At 44.1% G+C, this 20,120-nt stretch overlaps 1 protein-coding gene across 9 annotated transcripts in view; it reads right to left on the bottom strand.

The window, feature by feature from the left end:
• The window catches only part of Rbfox2 (RNA binding fox-1 homolog 2), a 237,560-nt gene extending 218,451 nt beyond the window's left edge, over positions 1 to 19,109 (bottom strand). For 5 of the 9 annotated variants that reach the window (XM_048356132.1, XM_048356204.1, XM_048356110.1 and 2 more), the window contains exon 1: positions 18,835 to 19,108. In XM_048356132.1, the coding sequence (XP_048212089.1) occupies positions 18,835 to 19,017 (183 nt within the window). In that variant the 5' untranslated portion in view covers positions 19,018 to 19,108. Of the gene's footprint in view, positions 1 to 18,834 lie in introns of all 9 variants that reach the window. The other 4 variants (XM_048356098.1, XM_048356117.1, XM_048356149.1 and 1 more) reach the window with 2 other exon arrangements.
• Between the last annotated feature and the right edge of the window lie 1,011 nt (positions 19,110 to 20,120).

The following is a 20,120-nucleotide window of genomic DNA, read 5'->3' as shown; positions in this document are numbered from 1 at the left end:
TAAAACCCCTAATATGATGCTTAATATGTGAACATAGTTTCAGCAAAATCTCAATTTGAAACAGTGGAGAGATAGAATGTGCTGAAGAATGAAACAGGTTCAGTATTCACAACTGAGTGCTACTCTACATGAGGGAACCATCACTGAAATTGTTTTTAATAATGAAAATGTGCCATGCAAGGGCTATGAGACACCTATTTGCTCTGTTCTCCATCTGTCATTACCCCACCCCCATACACACCCTTCATACCCTTCTGCCATGGATAAAGAACCACAAGAGGAAGTAGTGCTGTGGCTCAAGTGGTAGAGTGCTAGACTGCTAGTCCTGAGCTGAAGAGCTCAGGGACAGTGCTCAGGCCCAGAGTTCAAGCCCCCCACCCCAACCAAAAAAAGAACCACAAGATGTAGGAAGAACAACAGTTTGCCAGGAGGCTCAAGGGTGCTGTGCCTGAACTTTTGTGCTCAAGACTAGTGCTCTACCACTTGGGTCACAGATCCACTTCTGGTTTTTGGTAGTTAACTGGAGATAAGAATCTCAAGAACTTTCTTGCCCAGGCTGGCTCCCAACCAAGATCCTCAGATCTCAGCCACCTGAGTAGCTAGGATTACAGGCATGAGCCACTGGTGCCCAGCTCAAGAGGCACCTTTTTAACACTGGATAAACAGGCAGAAGACTCACCTGTTTTTCAGGGTTGTTGTATGGAATCAATAAATGTCTGTTTTATAAACTATAAAGCATGCCATAAGCCATGTACTAGTAACTCATGCCTGTAATCCTAGCTACTTAGGAGGCTGAAATCTGAGGATCTTGGTTTAAAGCTAGCCTGAGTAGGAAGGTCCTCGAGATTCTTAATCACCAAAAAGCCAAAGATGTAGACGTGGGTCAAGTTGTAGAGCGCCAGTCTTGAGTGAAAAAGCAAAGGGCAGCACCCAAGCCCTGAGTTCAAGCCCCAGCACGTGCAAAAAATGAAATAAAATAAATAACATAAATTAAATTATTGAGTATTATGTTTTTGTCACCATATCTCAAATCTGGAAATGTTGATTACAAAAATAAAAATCAGTATAGAGATTTTAAAAATATGTAAAGGTTGGTCAACTTTTTCAATAAACATTTCCTGAGTTACTACAATAAATCCCTGGCACTAATAGAGGTTGAAAATAAAAACTAAGAAACCAAATCCCAATGATTCTTTACTGAGAGAGAAAACAATCCAAAAGTTCACATGGAACAACAAAAGACCTAGTTTAGCCAACGTAGTTCTAGACAAAAAAAAAAAAAAAAAAAGGCAATATGGGTGGTACCACAGTATCAGACTTCAAACTCTACTACAGAGCTATAAGAACAAAAACAGCTTGGTATTGGCACAAAAATAGGCCCAAAGAACAATGGAAGACCCAGAAATAAAACCATACACTTACAGTTATCTGATATTTGATAAGGGAGCCAAAGACATACAGTGAGGGAAAAAATAGCCTCTTCAACAATTAGTGTTGGGAGGGCATCAAAGACCTCAATGTCGGGCCTGAAACTTTGAAACTAATGCAAGAGAGTAGGAGAAACGATAGAACTTATAGGTATAGGCAGAAAGTTCTTGAATAGAGTTCCAAGGACACAACAGGTAGGAGAGAGACTTGACAAGTGGGTCTACATCAAAATAAAAAGTTTCTGTACAGCTAATGACATAGTTACTAAACTAGGAAGACAACCAACCAATTGGGAAAATATCTTTACCAACAATACATCAGACAAAGACCTAATATCCAGTATATAGAAGGAGCTCAAGAAATTAGCCCCTCCCAAACCTATTAAACCAATCACTAAATAGGCAAGGGAGCTAAGGAGAGGTAAGACTGGAAGAAGAGTTAAGAATGGCACAGAAACACATGAGGAATTCTTCATCATCCCTGGCCATGAAGGAAATAAATATCAAAAGCTAATCAACTCTGAGATTCCATCTCATCCCAGTTAGATTGGCCAACATTTTAATTCAAACAACAAATGCTGGCAGATATGTGGGGGGAAAGAAACCTTTCTGCACCACTGGTGGGAATGTAAACTAGTACAAGCACTCGGGAAAGCAGTCTGGTGGTTCCTCAAAAAACTAAACATAGGGGCTGGGAATGTGGCTTAGCAGTAGAATGCTTGCCTAGCATGCATGAAGCCTTGGGTTCAATTTCTCAGTACCACATAAACAGAAAAAGCCAGAAGTGGCGCTGTGGCTCAAGTGGTAGAGTGCTAGCCTTGAGAACAAAGAAACCAGGGACAGTGCTCAGACCCTGAGTTCAAGCCCCAGGACTGGTAAAAGAAAGGAAAAGCTAAACATAAACCTTCCCAATGGGGGCTGGGAATATGGCCTAGTGGCGAGAGAGCTTGCCTTGTATACATGAGGCCCTGGGTTCGATTCCCCAGCACCACATATACAGAAAACGGCCAGAAGTGGTGCTGTGGCTCAAGTGGCAGAGTGCTAGCCTTGAGCAAAAAGGAAGCCAGGGACAGTGCTCAGGCCCTGAGTCCAAGGCCCAGGACTGGCAAAAAACAAAAAACAAAACAACAGCAAAAAGAAGCCAGGGACAGTGCTCAGGCCCTGGGTCCAAGGCCCAGGACTGGCAAAAAAAAAAAAAAAACCTTCCCTATGATCCTGCCATGCCACTCCTAGACATCTATCCTAAACATTATGAGCCACGATATGATAAGGACACCTGCACACCCATGTTCATTGCCACACTACTCACAATAGCCAGAATATGGAACTAGTCCATATGCCCCACAATAAGTGAGTGAATCCGAAAAATGTGGTACCTATATACAATGGAATTTTACACAGCTATTAGAAGAAATAAAATAATGTAATTTGCTGGGAAATGGATGGACCTAGAACAAAATCATGTAAAGTGAAGTAGGCCAGGTTCAGAGAGACAAAGTGTGCACATTCTCTCTGATATATGGAAATTAGATCTAAAATGCACTGGGATATGACAAACTACACTAGACTCTGTATACTGGATACTCAGGAGAGAACCACAAAGGCTCAATGCCTAAACACCTCTTCATGGGCATATAAAATAATATACATTCTGAAACAAATTCCCAAGATATGGAAACAAAAGACTTTTTTCTTTTTTAGTTTTTAGCTTTTGATGAATCTGTCTTCTTTATCTTAAATATGGTACATTCACGCTCACCTGTGTATCTTCGGGAGGGGGGAGAGCACAGAAGAGTGAAAAAGTGGAGCAGTGGAGTTCACTGGACAGTGGTGACAGTGAACCACACTACGCATGAAGGAAGGCAGAAGGGAGGGACAGGGAGAGAATGAGGGAACAGATGATACTGTATAAAAGGAAATGTACACATTACCTGACTCATACAACTATAACCCCTCTGAACATCACCTCTATAACAATAAAGTAAATTTTTAAAAACTAAGGAACCATTTTTGCCTATAAAGAATTTGAAAAGCACTATGGTAGAATAGAACTGGGTCATAGTAACAACAACAAACAAAACAAAACAGCTATTACATGTGAACACTTACATACCAGCCCTGGAATAAGCACATTACCTACCTTATCTCTTTTAATCCTTGGGGAGGGGAATGTGTATACATGTGTCACTACTACACTTGAACAATGGACATACGATCTTGCTGCTAATGACTGGAGCTCTATCACCTGAGCCATGCTTTCATTACAACATTTTGCTAGTTAATTGGAGATGGGGTCTTGCAGATTTTTCTGCCAAGGCTAGTGAGAAAAGCTGCCTTTCTATGAAAGTGGGTTGCTTAAAAGTTCCTGTTTTGGGGGCTGGGGATATGGCCTAGCGGCAAGAGTGCTTGCCTCGTATACTTGAGACCCTGGGTTCAATTCCCCAGCACCACACATACAGAAAACGGCCAGAAGTGGTACTGTGGCTCAAGTGGCAGAGTGCTAGCCTTGAGCAAAAAGAAGCCAGGGACAGTGCTCAGGCCCTGAGTTCAAGGCCCAGGACTGGCCAAAAAAAAAAGTTCCTGTTTTGGCCTGGTGGCTTGGCTCTTGTTGATTTTATCTGCTTAAGATAGTGTCAGACAGGGTAAAAAAAGACAAACAACTACAAAAGCAATACTTGCAAAACTGTTTGGTGTAAGTGAACTCAACACCTCAAGGGGAAAAAGGGTAAGGGGGAGGGGGGAGGAGGGTATGAGGGACAAGGTAACAAACAGTACAAGTAATGTGTCCAATGCCTAACGTATGAAACTGTAACCTCTCTGTATATCAGTTTGATAATAAAAATTTGGGAAAAAAAATCTGCCAAAAAAGATAGTGTCAGAAAGCAAAGAAAGGAAATGGGAAAATGCTTTGGGATAAGGACAGATTTTTTAAAAATGTTAACTGGTTAACTGTTCCAAAATGGAAGAACAGACACTTAAGGTTTTTTAAGTACACAGCAGAGGGTGACAGTGGGTTTTGAGATTGCTGATATACTGTTAATCTTATCTCAGAATCCTTGAATGACCACTTTATGTAAAAACATCCTACCCTATTCAAGTTAGCCAATCAGGAGCCAACTGTGAACTGCCAATTCAAGCACAGGGGGAGGGCCTGCTGCATTAGGAATAAAAAGGGGGCAGCCTGCATGTTCAGTGTGATGGCTTGCTATATTTTTGACTGATGGCACACCCTTCTGCACAGAAGTAAACTTTGCCTTTCAAGTTGGAGTCCTCATTCTATGTGATACTCCAACATCCCAAGCCATTTCTAACACTCAGCCTTCCAAGTAGCTAGGATTATAGACATGAGCTACTAGCATCCAACCTCATTCTAATTCTTAGAGTAGGCCAAGTTCAAACTCCAATATCACACAAAAAAAGAGGAGGGATCTCTGATATAATAAGTGCAAAAGGCAACATATAAAAGATGAGTGGCAAGCTGAAAAATGGTAGCTACCACCTGCCCTAGCTACTCCGGAGGCTGAAATCTGAAGAATCTAATTTCAAAACCAGCCCAAAGCAGGGAAGTCCTTAAGATTCCATTTCTTTTTGTGTATGTGTACCAATACTGGGACTTGAATTCAGGTCCTTGGCGCTGTCCCTTACCTCTTTTTTTTTTTTTTTTTTTTGGTGAAGGCTAGTTCCACAGCTCCATTTTGGTGCTGAGGATTGAACTCGGGGCTTTGTATATATCAGGAAAGCATGTACCACTTACACTATACTTCCAGATGATTTGACTTTGAGTTTAAATGCACCATATAAAACACGGAGTAAAATCTATGAGTAAAGCAACCAAGGCATAGATGAAAGGACTGCTTAACTGACTGCTGCCTAGCACTGCTCTCCATTTTTGTTATAAACAAGCTGCCACTCTGCCTCTCAGAAAGAAATGGCTTATACTTTCAAAGCAAGTACCACCAAGTCCCTATAAGCTTTGCCAAAGCTCCCAGGGTGAGAGGCAGCCATTGTGAAGACTTCCTGAAGTTCCAATAAGTCCTCAACCTATTGTGCCAGCCACTGACAATGCCAGTGTTCCAGAAAGCATGTATGAGGTGCAAACCAATGAGTTAAGCTTTGTGGGTGCTGGGAGCCACTACAAAACATCTTCCCACTGTGCCAGTTTTTGCTTTCACACAACCCTACTATTCCATCCTGAGAAACCAAGAAACAGCAGGTGAAAGATGTCAAAGCCACATATTCAGACTAATCAGGGGACAAGCCAACCTGATTAGGGGATAAGTGACCTCATCTGTAAACACTTTTGCAGAGAAGTAGAAGCTGAATAAGGAAAAAAACTAAACAAAGGTATACAATCCCTGCCTCCTACCCCAATTTACTGTCACCTTCCCAGGAGTTTTTGTGGGGCACTGAGCTGCTGAAGGGCAAGAGAAGGGGGGTTAAAAATGAAAAGAAAGAAGAAAAGGTAAAGGAAGAGGCAGGGAGGGAGTCTGGGAGGCAAGCATGTAAACCAAAGGCTGTAAGAATAACTTTTTTTAAATCTTGGATTTTTTTTCCATCACCATGAGGTACGTGGTAGATTTCTCTACCACATGCTCCCTGCCATGACATGTCACCTCAGCACAGGCCCCAAATCAGTACCAAAATAAACCTTTCCTCTTTAAAAGATTTTTTTTTAATCTCCAGGAGAGGATGACCTATGAATATAATCATGCCACAAGGGGCCAAGATAGAGAAGGCCCATCAGTAAGTCCCAATAGCTTCTAGGAAATGGAGCCAAAAGTTTTCTTAGCACAAGCTACACACTCCTGAAATTAATCCCTAAGTAAAATCTATACAGGTCTTCTTTGGAAAACATCCTGGCTGTCACCAAACAGCTGCTGCCCATCTGCAGAGGAAAAAGCTGCTCAAACTAAAACAGTTGGAACGTTTTCCTATAAGCCTCTATTCCTCAAGTGTTCCAATTCAGGCAATAGCTGGGGGTCACAATGGGATGCCACAGGCCCTGTCTGTTGTCCCTTTATTTTTGTTAGGGTTGCTTCTGCCCCATTCCAACACTCAGACCTAAGAGAGTCCCACAACCAGGGCTGGGGATATGGCCTAGTGGCAAGAGCGCTTGCCTCTCATACATGAAGCCCTGGGTTCAATTCCCCAGTACCACATATACAGAAAATGGCCAGAAGTGGCACTGTGACTCAAGTGGCAGACTGCTAGCCTTGAGCAAAAAGAAGCCAGGGACAGTGCTCAGGCCCTGAGCCCAAGGCCCAAGACTGGCAAAAAAAAAAAAAAGAGTCCCACAACCACTCATCCCTCACAATTAATCACACTTTGCTTGTGGTATTTCCAATTAAGATTGGACAAAATCAATTAGCCAAGAAGAAAATAAAACAGTATGCCTTTTCCAGGATGCCTGGAATAAAATATCCAACACCCAATGCAAAACCTCTTTTCCTTAACAAAGGAAAAAACAAGGAATCAACATCTACACAGGGAAAAAAAATTCCACATGCAAGAATGTTACCTGGGGGGTATAAGTCTCTAAATACACACACACACACACACACACACACACACACACACAGATGGAAGTCTAAACCACAAAGAAAGGCTTGGCTCCCTTCCTTGGGAAAAAGTTTTTTAAGCAGTTTCAGTGTCTCAACCATTATTATTTGACAATTCAAGGATTCATCTAGTTAATAAGTGGCATTTGTCATGAAAACTCAGCTGAAACTTTTAGGTGCCACATTGTCAGGACATGCCACAAAGAAATTGTATTAATGGGGGCTGGGGATATGGCCTAGTGGCAAGAGTGCTTGCCTCGTATACGTGAGGCCCTGGGTTCAACTCCCCAGCACCACATATGCAGAAAATGGCCAGAAGTGGCACTGTGGCTCATGTGGCTCATGTGGCTCAAGTGGCAGAGTGTTAGCCTTGAGCGGGAAGAAGCCAGGGACAGTGCTCAGGCCCTGAGTCCAAGGCCCAGGACTGGCCAAAAAAGAAATTGTATTAATGGCTGCTCTCTTTCATTCCCTTAGAACTTGCTCTGTTCACAATCCAGAACTCCAGAGCACCTACAAAGTATGACCATTTCCCCAAGAAGGCCCCTATTCCACCTACAAGAAAGGTCTTGAAACTAGAGAACAGACCAGGATTACACAGAAGCCAGAGCCAGAAGCTGAAAATGAAGACTGAAAGAAGAACAAGAACTAGAGACAGAATGCTTGTAAAATACTTCTATGAATCTATCTCCAAAGCTGAAATTTAAAAGAACTGTAATCGGGGCTGGGGATATAGCCTAGTGGCAAGAGTGCCTGCCTCGGATACACGAGGCCCTAGGTTCGATTCCCCAGCACCACATATACAGAAAACGGCCAGAAGCGGTGCTGTGGCTCAAGAGGCAGAGTGCTAGCCTTGAGCAGGAAGAAGCCAGGGACAGTGCTCAGGCCCTGAGTCCAAGGCCCAGGACTGGCAAAAAAAAAAAAAAAAAGAACTGTAATCAAACTTCCTCACATACAAACAACATGATGTGAAAACTATGCACGAATTGTGCATGAAGCTTAATAGGTTTTCCTGGATCTCTGGAAATATCTGATAAAATTCACTGGTCCAGACAGGAAAGGTTAAGGTCCATAGTTGATCAAACGATTCCAGTTCCAAGTGGTAGTAATATATCTGAACTGCAACACTCCAGAATCACTCAGCAGCACTATAAAAAGGTAGATCAACAGATTGCTCCAATGCTCTGGAACACGTTGACTCTAATGGCCCCTCTCACAAGTATGGGTCTCTTTTCCTTAGCCATACTAACACAAAGAAGGTTTCTACACATATACACATGCACTCAATTAATATCTGAGCTCAGGAAACTAAATATCAGGTTACCCACCCAATACACTGAAAAGTTAAACCTCACCCCCACCCCCATCCACCACTACCACTGCTTCTATATTCAGAAAACTCTTCTTTCACCTCTAACCCTGACACCAATGGAAAGATCAGGTAACATTCAAGTCTTTACACAAGATGACAAGCTGGAAATCAGACCAAAGGCCAGACCCCTCAGGGAAAATCTGAAAACCCAATCCAAGCCATCTGTAGGCACCAATGAGAAACAGAAGACAAAGTTCAATTCAAAAAGAATGAGACGTTCTTGACTACTCAGCCCATGCAGTGCTAAAAACTATGGATTTCCAAGGGTCACTCCTGACGTGGACTGTGATGGAGGGATAAACATTTGATAAATGTTTATCTAAAATGCCCTATTTACATGTGTGTATGTGTGGTTTATAAGTGTGTATTTTATATATATATACACACACATATTCATATATACATTTTATTTATTTTGGTACCAGTACTGGGGCTTGAACTCAGGGTCTGGGCACTGTCCTTTAGCTTTTTCATTCAGGACTAATGCTATACCACTAGAGCCACATCTCCACTTCCAGCTTTTCAGTGTTTAACTGGAGACAGAAGTCTCATGAACTTTCCTGCCTGGGCTGACGTTGGACCACAATCCTCAAATCTCAGCCTCCTGAATAGTTAGGACTATAGGCATGAGCTCCCAGCATCCAGGTTGACATTATTTTTGAAAAACAACAAGATGAATTGTTTTGGTGGGGATTGAACTCAGGGCCTTGAGGTTGTTAAGTAGGGACTCTACCAATAAAATCACAATAACTTGTTTATGTGTTATTTTCCAGATAGGTTTTCACTTTATTCCCAGGCTGGCCAGGGATACAATCATCCTGTGTGTGCGCCCCTGTGTTGATAGGGATGAAAGAAAGGCACACAGTGCTATACCTAGCCACTGTGTTTCCTCTGTAGATAGAGGTGACAGGTACACAAAGGATGTCACAAACCTTAATGCCTGGGCTGGTGTTGGACCTCAATCTTCAACTCCCAAGCACCAAGCCTGACCAGTGCACCAATTTCAAATGGTCTCTTTCCAGTCAGTTTAGTGGGCTTGAACTCAGGGCATGGGCACTGTCCCTGAGCTTTTTCAGCTCAAGGCTGCACTCTTTCACTTTTTTTTCTTTTTTTTTTTTTTGGCCAGTCCTGGGGCTTGGACCCCAGGGCCTGAGCACTGTCCCTGGCTTTTTTTTTTGCTCAAGGCTAGCACTCTGCCACTTAAGCCACAGTGCCACTTCTGGCCATTTTCTGTATATGTGGTGCTGGGGAATTGAACCCAGGGACTCATGTATACGAGGCAAAAACACTCTTGCCACTAGGCTATATCCCCAGCCCCTGCACTCTTTCACTTTGAGCCACAGCACCACATCTGATCTTCTGGTGGTTAGTTGGAGATAAGAATCTCCTGGACTTTTCTGCCTGAGCAGGCTCCAAGCCACGATCCTCAAGATCTCAGCCTCTTGAGTAGCTAGGATTACAAGTATGAACCACTGGTGCCTGGCATTTCAAACAGTTTCTTAAAGATTCAACCTTACAAATGGGAGGAAGAAGGTAAAGGGGGAGAGAGTTGGGGGGCTAAGAAAAGATACAGGCATTTCAAGTAGAAGGAACAGAAAGAAAACTGGAATGTCTCAGAAACAGCTTCCTGGACATGAATGTGGAAATGGAGTATAAAAAGAAATAGGGCTGGGCTGGGAATGTAATGTGGCTTAGCAGTAGAGTTCTTGCCTCATATGCACAAAGCCCTAGGTTCAATTCTTCAGTACCACATAAACAGAAAAAGCCAGAAGAAGCACTGTGGCTCAAGAGATAGAGTGCTAGCCTTGAGCAAAAAGAAGCCAGGGACAGTGCTCAGGCCCTAAGTCCAAGCCCCAGGACTGGCCAAAAAAAGAAAAGAAAAGAAATAGGGCTACAAATAAATGTAGGCAGATTTCAGGTCTGATGGATTTGGTAGGCCAAAAGAAAGAACTTCATCCTAAGGTCAAATGCCAGCTTTCAAAAGATTTTAAACAAGAGGTAACAGATTCAATCTTCCATACAGATCACTCCCATTAACAGTCTGAAAGGCAGGTCTGAGGAGACTGAAAAGAGAAAGTACACAAATATCCCTGCTCAATTTCCATAAACCAAAGTAAGAAAAGTGTCATTCACTTGATACTTATTTTATTTAATTATTTATATATATATATATATATATATATATATATATATATATATATATACACACACACACACACACACACTTAGGTGCCAATCCTGGGGTTCGAACTCAGGGCTTGGGTCTGTCCCTGGGCATTTGTGCTCAAGACTAGTGTTTTACCACTTGAACCACAACTCCATTTCTGGCTTTATGGTGATTAATTGGAGATAAAAGTCTCAAGGACTTTCTTGTCTGGGCTAGCTATGAAGTACAATCCTCAGATCTTGAGGCCCCCTTAGTATCTAGAATTACAGACTTGAGTCAGTGATGCTCTGCTTTAAAACTTAAAAAAATGTAAAAGACAACATTTTCCCTTCTCTTGTATCCCATGTAACCTGGTACAGCAGTGAATCTGTTACCCTCTTTCCCAGTGGAGCTCCCTGGGTTCTATGAAATATCTTCATCCCCAGTGCAAGGACTGGGATACTTCGGTAGTCTCTTCACTCCTTTGTCAAAGAGATGTCTTTCTGTCTAACAAGAGACCTTGATGACTGGTTCACTCCCCTCCACTCCCTGGATAGCAAGTAAATGATGTTTCCCAGTTTAATACACTGTTCGTATCTAACAGTTCCCAGCTCTGGCACTTAATCAATCAGAAGCACATTAACCACTCCATGCTGATCAAGCAGTAAGCAGGAACTTACTGAGTATCACACAGCAGGATATAAGAAGAGCAAGAAATAAACATTTGGCACTGGGTTCCATGATAGATAATCTGAAGTTACTGATTGCAGTAGCTCCTGAGAATATATAATTCTCCCAGATCATGTGTGATGATGTGTGAGCAGAACTCAAGGATGTTCAATATCTCACTACAGACCGTTCAGCTGCCTAAGATTCAAATCCAAACATGAGAAACTCTAAACTGTGTCTTTACCATATGTGAAGTACATATGGACAACAAGTATGTTCACACTTTAAGATTGCCAGTAATAGTAATAATATCTCCTTTTAAAAAACAAAGTGGAAGCCAGCAGCCAGTACCTCATGCCTATAATTCTAGCTACTCAGTAGGCTGAGACCTGGAGGATAGTTTCAAAGCCAGCACGTGCAGAAAAGTTTCCAAGACTCCATTTCCAATTAATCAGCAAAATGCTAGACTGGACGTATGGCTCAAGTGATAAGTGCCAGCCAGGAGCAAGAAAGCATGAATCCCTGAGTTTAATCCCCAATACTGGCAAACATGCACACATAAACACACAAAAAAGAGCCCATGTCTGTGGTCTCAAATTAAGGATCACTCAGTTCAATCACACCTAAGAACATAACTAGAATCTCCAAATGTAACCATAAAGGTCACTCCTGAGCATTAATGACCAAAACTGTTCAGGCTCAAATAATCAAAACAATCTAGCTATACTTCAGAAAAATAAATCCTCCATATTCCCTTCTGGTCCCCAAGATGTCTGAAAAGGGCCATGGACAATTTGCTCACTCATTTTCTCTTGGATGACTTCCCAAACTATTCTACCAACCAAAATTACAGTAATATGTCCGGGATTCACATGGCCGTTCTGATCCGATTTGTCCCAATCCTGGCTGAAGCAGCTTTGCGCTACCCTCCTAACTAGATCAGCACCAGCCAATGAGTTTATTCAAGCTGATCTGTGATGGATTAGATAATGAAACCTTAGCCCAGTAAGCTGCCTGCTCATATTGGGGCTGGAGGAGAGAAGAATAAGAAACCCAATACTCCTAAGGGCCACCTAAAACACCAAATGCACCCGCTATGCCTGCTTCCATCTGTCTGCTCAAGCTCTAATTACTGCCATTCCCTTTCCTCATCTCCATGGCTCTTCCCTCCTGTCTCCTAAGGAAGCATACATTTGTCCAGATTAAAGAGTTTATGATACTGTCTTTACAAATGTACCAAAAAAATTCAAACAAATCCACTCAAGTAATTGCCTTTATTGTTTCTGCAAATAATCAAAGCTTTGCATCCAACTGAAGGCCTGAGAGATGTCAAACTAGATTAACTAGCATCATTCTTGTTTACATGATGTAGTATGCTGAATTTCTTTCTCCAAAATCCTGTAATCTTGAGGCCTGTCTACAAAGTCTGCTTTATAACAAAATGAAAGTTAAATCTCTCGTTGGCTTCTGTTATGTTCACGTCAGTGTAACAGAGAAACAAATGACAAAGTGGCTAGAAGATGGGAAAAGGAGACAAATTCAACTCAAGCTATTATCTGAGTCACTCAGAAGAGTAATTCTACTTTGATGTCAGATTCTTTCCTTCTCAAACATAATCCCAGTTTTACATTCCCAGACTTCCATGTGAAGCTTAAAAAATATCAGCATCTTTTATATGACCACCCTTCAATTTCTCCATCTATATAGTATTTACCACTCTGGAAGGACCACTCTTGGAGTTCATACAGTTGAAGTTTTAACCCCCAATGTGAGGTAGAGCCTTTGGGTGGTAATTACGATTTGATGAAGTCATAAAAGTAGAACCACAAAATGAGAAAAGTACCTCTATAAGAATTCTCAAAGTGTGGCTCAAAAGGTAGAGTGCTAGCCTTGAGCAAAAAGAAGCCCGGAACAGTGCTCAGGCCCTGAGTTCAAGCCCCAGGACTGGCAACAAACAAACAAACAAAAACAACAAAACTTTAGGGGGAGGAGGGAGGGGGAGTGAGGGAGGAGGTAACAAACAGTACAAGAAATGTATCCAATGCCTAACATATGAAACTGTAACCTCTCTGTACATCACTTTGACAATAAAAATTTTTTAAAAAAAGAATTCTCAAAGTAAAGGTGTTGCTCAAGTAGTAGAACACCAGCCTTGAACAAAAAAAGCCAAGCTAGAGCCCAAAGCCTTAAGTTTAACACCAGAAAGGTAACTAAGTAACTCTATATATGATATGGTGCACACCTGTAAAAACAGTAGGATTGAGCCAAGCACCAGTGACTCACACCTATAATCCTAGCTGCTCAGGAGGCTTAGATTTGAGAATCAAAGTTTGAAACCAGCCTGGGCAGAAAAGCCCATAAGCTACTATCTCCAGTTAAGCACCAAAAAAAGATGGAAGTGGAGCTACATCTCAAGCGGTAGGAACCCAAGCCCTGAGTTCAAGCCCTAGGACTGACATCAATATTTTATTTTTTTTTATTTTGCCAGTCCTGGGGTTTGGACTCAAGGCCTGAGCACTGTCCATGGCTTCTTTTTGCTCAAGGCTAACACTCTACCACTTGAGCCACAGCGCCACTTCTGGCTTTTTCTATATATGTGGTACTGAGGAATTGAACTCAGGGCTTCATGTATACGAGGCAAGCACTCTTGCCACTAGGCCATATTCCCAACCAACCAATTCTTTTTAAAAGACAGAAGAATTGAAATGTAAGGCTAGGCCAGGCCAAAAAAAAAAAAAAAAAAGTGACACCCAATCTCAAAAAACAGGCAGAACAAGTTGGAAGCATACCTATAATCCCAGCTACTCCAAAGGCAGAGGCAGAAGGAGCCTACTCTATGGCTGGCCAAAGCACAAGACTCTATTAGAAAAATAAACTGAAGTAAAAAGACCTGAGGAAAGTGGAGTTGCAGCTCAAGTGGTAAAGCATTAGCCATGATTGAAAAAGCCAAGCAAGAATGTGAGGCTCTGAGTTCAAGTACCAGTACAGGCACAAATAAAGAAAAGGGGCTCAGGCAGAGTTTAATTGGTAAAGTACTTGCCAAGCAAGCTTAAGACACTGAGTTCAAGCCCAATTACTAACAACAACAAAAAAAGTTAGTCAACTGCTCTTCGTCTGAGGAAAAGCCATGAGAGCACACAATCAGGAGCTATCTATACACCAAGAAGCTAGCTCTTTCACATACCAAATCTGTTGATATATTAACCGTGAACTTTTTAGCCTCCTTCTCAAAGCTAGGAAAAATAAATGTAATTTCCACCAGCTGATCTATGGTATTTTTATTGTGGCAGCCTGAGAAGACTGCCACAGATATAAAATTCAGTCATTTTAGTGAGATATTTATGAAATTACTTGAAAAGGAGATGTATTATTTGTACAACTCTAACACCATGCTGCTAAAGAACTAAAAACCCAGATGAGATACAAAGATACATCCATCTAGAAAGAAAGAAATCTAGAATGAGCAAATAGGAAGACAAGCCACTTTAATGGATATGACATCCACAAAGTAACTCCAGCCTGCCTGGTACTCCTTCCTTGAGACCAGAGGAGTCTCTCGGCTATGAGCCACTATGATCAAGTGCTGACTGTATATGTAATAGGAACTAAATTTTATACATACCAATATCTACACATGTGACTCAATTAACTGTATATGTAATAGGAACTAAATTTCATACATACCAGGGGGATGAGTCTCCAATATCTACACATGTGACTCAATTTAACTGTATATGTAATAGAAACTAAATTTGATACACACCAGGGGGATGAGTCTCCAATATCTACACATGTGACTCAATTTAACTGTATATGTAATAGAAACTAAACTTGGTACACACCAGGGGGATGAGTCTCCAATATCTATACATATAACCCAATTAACTATCTGCCAAGTTAGAATAACTACTTCCAAATACCCTCAAGAACTACATTTCTCAAACTGTTCTTCAATTTCCAAACTGAATTACTCTTTCCTTCTACTCCATAGTTTAGGTTTTTCTGTTTTGCCACTACTCCATACCTGTTGCTCATTCTCTCCATTCATGTAAGGCTTCAGTATACTGCACTGAACACACCAATCCTTCCTCTCTCTTCTCAAGGGTCTGTCTGAGCCTTAAGGCTTATAAAAACAAAGCACCAGGGACTCCACTGGACTCCACTTTGGCAAGTAATGATTTGCTCCAAAATCTTAGTGACTGCAACCCAACAGGGGTCAGGTTTGGAATCTGAAGCTTAAGAGTTACAGCTCCACTTAGTAGCCTTAGGAAATTAACCCCAGTAAATGACTTTGTTCTGTAAAAAAGGGGTTAATCCTTTGGCACTCAAAGGGTCTGGGGAAATTTGTGATAGTAACCTCATCTCAGATTCTCATCATTTTTTTAAAAGTCCCTTAACTGTGTAAATTGTAAATTTCAACTGAGTTTTAATAGGAATCAAACATTTACTATTTGCTCCAATCAAAACAGTCAAGTATTCTCAAGAATAAACACAAAGGAAATACAGTTTCTGTCTTGTGGAAGTTTACAATATTATTAGGAAAATAAAAGTAACAAAGTCATTAAGAAATAATATAAGATGAGTGATAAATATGAATAGACCAGGAGGTAAGGGTAGAGTGTAACTGTTGTCAACTCCAATGTCAGGAAAGGCTTCAAAGACAGATGTATAAGTTGTAAGAATATGCTTTATGACAAACTCATATTCAAAAATGACTACCTACATGAAGCTACTTACCTAGGGCCTACAGGCATTCCTAAACCACTCGTAAACATGTGTCAATGTCTTGATATCTGGGTTCCTCTTATCTTACTGAATCCTCTCTCCTCACTTCAAAGTTCTCCTGCACAAAAGTCTTCCCAGATCAACTTTGTTATTCTCTGTCTCTTTCCCTGCTTAACTTTGCTTATTAGCCTTATTAACACCTAACAAAAGTTGTTCATGTGTTTATTAGATATCCTTTCCAATTAAAATGTTACTTGCATGAGAATAGGACCTCTCTTTTTCCAGTAATGTATCCCATAGAGTTAAAACAGTGTCTGGTCCAAGAGAAGGACACAGGAGGATTCTACTGTTGACGTTATCTTTAAAGTTCTAGGTGAATTTCCTGTGGTGTACCCTACATGGTTACTGTATATGATTTTGGTACACTGGATATTGTACATATGCCTACCTGATCTAGGGAAGGGAAAGAAAAATGAGGTGTAAGATATCACAAGAAATTTATTCACTGCCTTATTATGTAATTGTACCCCCTTTGCACAACACCTTGTCAATAAAATCTAATTTTAAAAAAATAAATATAGTATAGTCCTGGAATGCTTTTTTAAAAAAGTGTCTGGATATTCACTAAATATTAGTTAAATGAATATTAACTACACACACTCACATACTCTTTCCAACCTTCTAGCCAGTTTTCTCCCCACCTAGATTATGTACAGAAAATGAAATTTGGCTTATATTTTGTGAAGGAAGCTTAGAAATCATTTTGTACACTGATTTTTACAGGTAAGGAAGCAAAGGCCCCAAGACACTGGCCTTCTCCATGATAATATAGCTAGTTGAAGGCAGAGAACTCTAAGTTTGTGACATGGTATAATGAACTACAACAGGTACATGCAAAATTAAAAATAAAGAACATCCATAAATACAAGCAGTAAAAGAATTCTCTGTGGACAGTCGACATTCTCCAATTGTACCCAAGGGACCTAATGCACTCCATCCTTAGCACATGCCCAAGCCTCTGTACACACTCCCTTTCCAAGTATCACTCTCCTTAGCCAGTTTGAAGGCCACCAGTAACAGGCACCAGGCAGACAAGGGAAGAGGGATGGGAGTTTAACTATTAATTATGACTGACAGAAAAATAAACACATATGTTCAGGCACAGACATCAGGTGGAACATGCCTGGTGGAACACACCGACTGGGACATGCTCAGGAGCACTTCCAGCCAGTCCTCCCTCATTATTACCATACAATACTAACCCACCTCGCCTGAAGTCTCCCTGTACCCCTCTGCATTTGTTCTCTTGGTCCTGAGCTTTTACTTCTCATAATCCCTCTGGAGAACCTACTGGAGAATAATAGCAGGCAAACAAAAGAATTCAAAAATGAACACCAACAGGGTCATTTTTCCTATACAGTATAAAAGACAGGGTAGACTCACAAAGAAGTAGAGGTACACAACAAACAAGCCTGCCTCACGTACAGCGCCAACTCTAACACAGGAAATCAGGGAGAGACTTAAGAAGCAGGCAGCAAAAAGCACAGGAAGTCTTTTAGCAATGCAGAGATTTCCAAGACTGGTGTAATGGAGAGAGCACAGGAATAGGAATTAGAAGGCCAGGCTCCTAGCTCCAGTTGTGCAACCAGCTCACTAGGTGGCCTTGGGCAAGTCACTAGTCTTCTCTGGACTTTTAATTCCCTATCTATAAAATGAAGTGCTTAAAACATGCTGGAACTTGAATTCTTCCACCTCTCAAAAAAAGAAAGATTTTTAAAGGTATTAAACTGTTCTCCATCAAAAGAACACACGAACGATCTGCATAAGAGTCTTCTAAGTTGTACACAGGTTAGGGGTTCCTGCAAAAGATGATGATGTCTTTGGTCCCTTCTATCTCTAACATTCTAGGATTCTAAGAGAATTAGATGTCTATGAACAACTGCTGCTTGGTGAACCTCACCATTTCACAGTAAATATTCCCTGAACACAGGCAAGTCCTAAAAAACTAACTCTACCTGAATCTAGAAAGCAACTGACATCATCCATGCCGTGCCTGTTCCCGGACCCTCACCAGCCAACTTACCATCCGTCCACAACTCAGAATCCAGTCTACTAACAGCCCCTTAAAGTTTTCCTCTGTACCCCAGGGCATTCAAGAGACTCAAACTGTCCTAGAGCTGTAGCATGCAATTGAGAAAAGTACAGCGGGGACATGTCTTGTGTCCCTCTTCAGACTGATTAGCGTATGCCACAAAATTAATGAAACAGCACCAGAGTATATCCCCACTCTACCAAACTCCCTGCACTTCTCACCCTCCCTTGTGTAACCGATTTAACCCACAGCCTAAGCCACATCCCCCTTTGGGTTCTCTCGCTCGCTCGCTCGCTCGCTCTCTCTCTCTCTCTCGCTCTCTCGAGGTTTTTTTTTCCCCCTTTTCAGGCTTTTCATGACTCCTCTTCAAATGTCTCCCATTCCCCGTCGCAGCGAGCGGCACAAGTACCCTTTTCATGGGAGCTTTCCCACCAGGACCCCTCGAGTTCGTCCCGGGCCCAAGAGACCCAGGATTCCCCGATTTCCCAAGGACCTAGGGGAAGGATTTGAAAAGATGGACTGCAACCCCATCATGTTCGTCCCCCCCCCCCCCACTTCCAAAACCTACTTGCCCGCGCTGCCCCTTGTCCCTTCAGGAACCAGGACCCGCCTGGACACGCTGGGACCCTGCACCCCCTCGCGTCCAAGCCTGAGCTCGCCCACCTTCCCAGCCAGGCCGCGGCCCGCCCCCTCCCATCCTCACCACCCCGCCGGGACCCCTCAGGCCGGCCTACTCCCCACCCCCCTCCACGGCGGGCTCCTCCCGCTCCCCGACGGGAGCCCCGGGGCCGCCCCTCCGGGCTCCGCCCGCACCCCGCGATAACGGGGCGCCCGTCCCGCGCGGTCACCTGCATCCCGCCGCCGTCGGCCGCTGCCTCCTCGGTGCGCGGCCGCTTGCTCAGGCCGGGCTCGGCTCCGTCTCCTCCCGCTCCGGGAACCGGCAGCTCCAGCTCCGACTCCCGCTTCATGCCCCGGGCAGCGGCGCCGGGTCCAAGCTGAGGCAGCTGCTGCGTCTGAGCGCCTTCCGCCATCCGCCCGTGCCCCCCTCGCCTCTGGGAGCCGGGCGACCCGCGACAGGCCACCTCCCCCTGGGCCTCGGCCCCGACTGTCGCGACAGGCGGGAGCGCGCCTGCCCCGCCCCCCGCGTGCGTGCGTACGTGCGCGCGCCCGCCCGGCGCCTCAGGTTGCGCCGCGGCTCCTCCGCCCGCCGGCCGGCCGCCCTCCGGATCCTGGGCGCCGGGCGCCGGTAGTCACGACGGCCGCCTCCTCACACACACACACGTGCGCGCGCGCCGCCCGCCCGACCGGCCGGGCCGCCGCGCCTCCTCGCCCCTCGCGCTCCCGGGTCGCCCCCGGCCCGCGACGCTCACTCCCTCGGCCCCTCACAACACGCCGGACGCGGGAGGAAGGGGGCGGTCCGAGCTCCCGGAGCGTGGGGTGGGCTGTTTATTTGGGAGGAGGAGGGACGCGCCGCAGGAAAGAGCTGACTGGCCTGGATCCTCCGACCCGCCACAGTGGCAGCACCGGGAAGGCGGGGAGAGGGAAAGGAGGAGGGAGGGACCGGGACGTCGGACTCAGTCCCGCGCTGGAGGCTGTGGCGAGGGGGCGGCGGCGGCGGCTGCGGCGGCGGCGGAGTCCGCGGAGGGGGCGGAGCCGGGCTGGGCGGGGCCTGGCGGTGGGCGGGGTCTAGGGCGGGGCCAGCGCCCGTTGTCAATCTCGGCGGCCTTCGCGCCGGCCTGCCGAGGGAAGCCGGGAAGGAGTCGGGAGGGCTCGGGAATGCTCGGGAATCTCCGGCGGGTCCCGGGAGGGTCCCGAAGCCCCGGGCGGCTGGAGGGGGGCGGAGCTCCGGAGAATTCCCGCTGGCGGGACGAGGTGTGGGCAGTTGTGATCCGGGCTCGCCTACCTGGCTTACCTGTGCTCTGAAGAGCGGCTGAGAAGATAGGGGCTCGCAAGGTGCAAGGCTGGGAAGGAAGGCGCCCCTCCAGCCGGTTCTGAGAGCTTTTACTCTAATTATTACCACATCCCTGATCATCTCGATACCGGATTTCCCAAGAGCTTTGTCGTGTGTGCGATCGATTCGCACGCCCGTCCTGAGGCTGGTGATTGAGGTAGGGAAAATTGTCTCCATTCCATC

The sequence above is a fragment of the Perognathus longimembris genome, chromosome 1 (assembly GCF_023159225.1).
Source record: "Perognathus longimembris pacificus isolate PPM17 chromosome 1, ASM2315922v1, whole genome shotgun sequence".
Taxonomy (NCBI): Eukaryota; Metazoa; Chordata; class Mammalia; order Rodentia; family Heteromyidae; genus Perognathus; species Perognathus longimembris.
The sequence above is the reverse complement of the archived record's forward strand: the minus strand, read 5'-3'. Positions and strand labels throughout refer to the sequence as shown.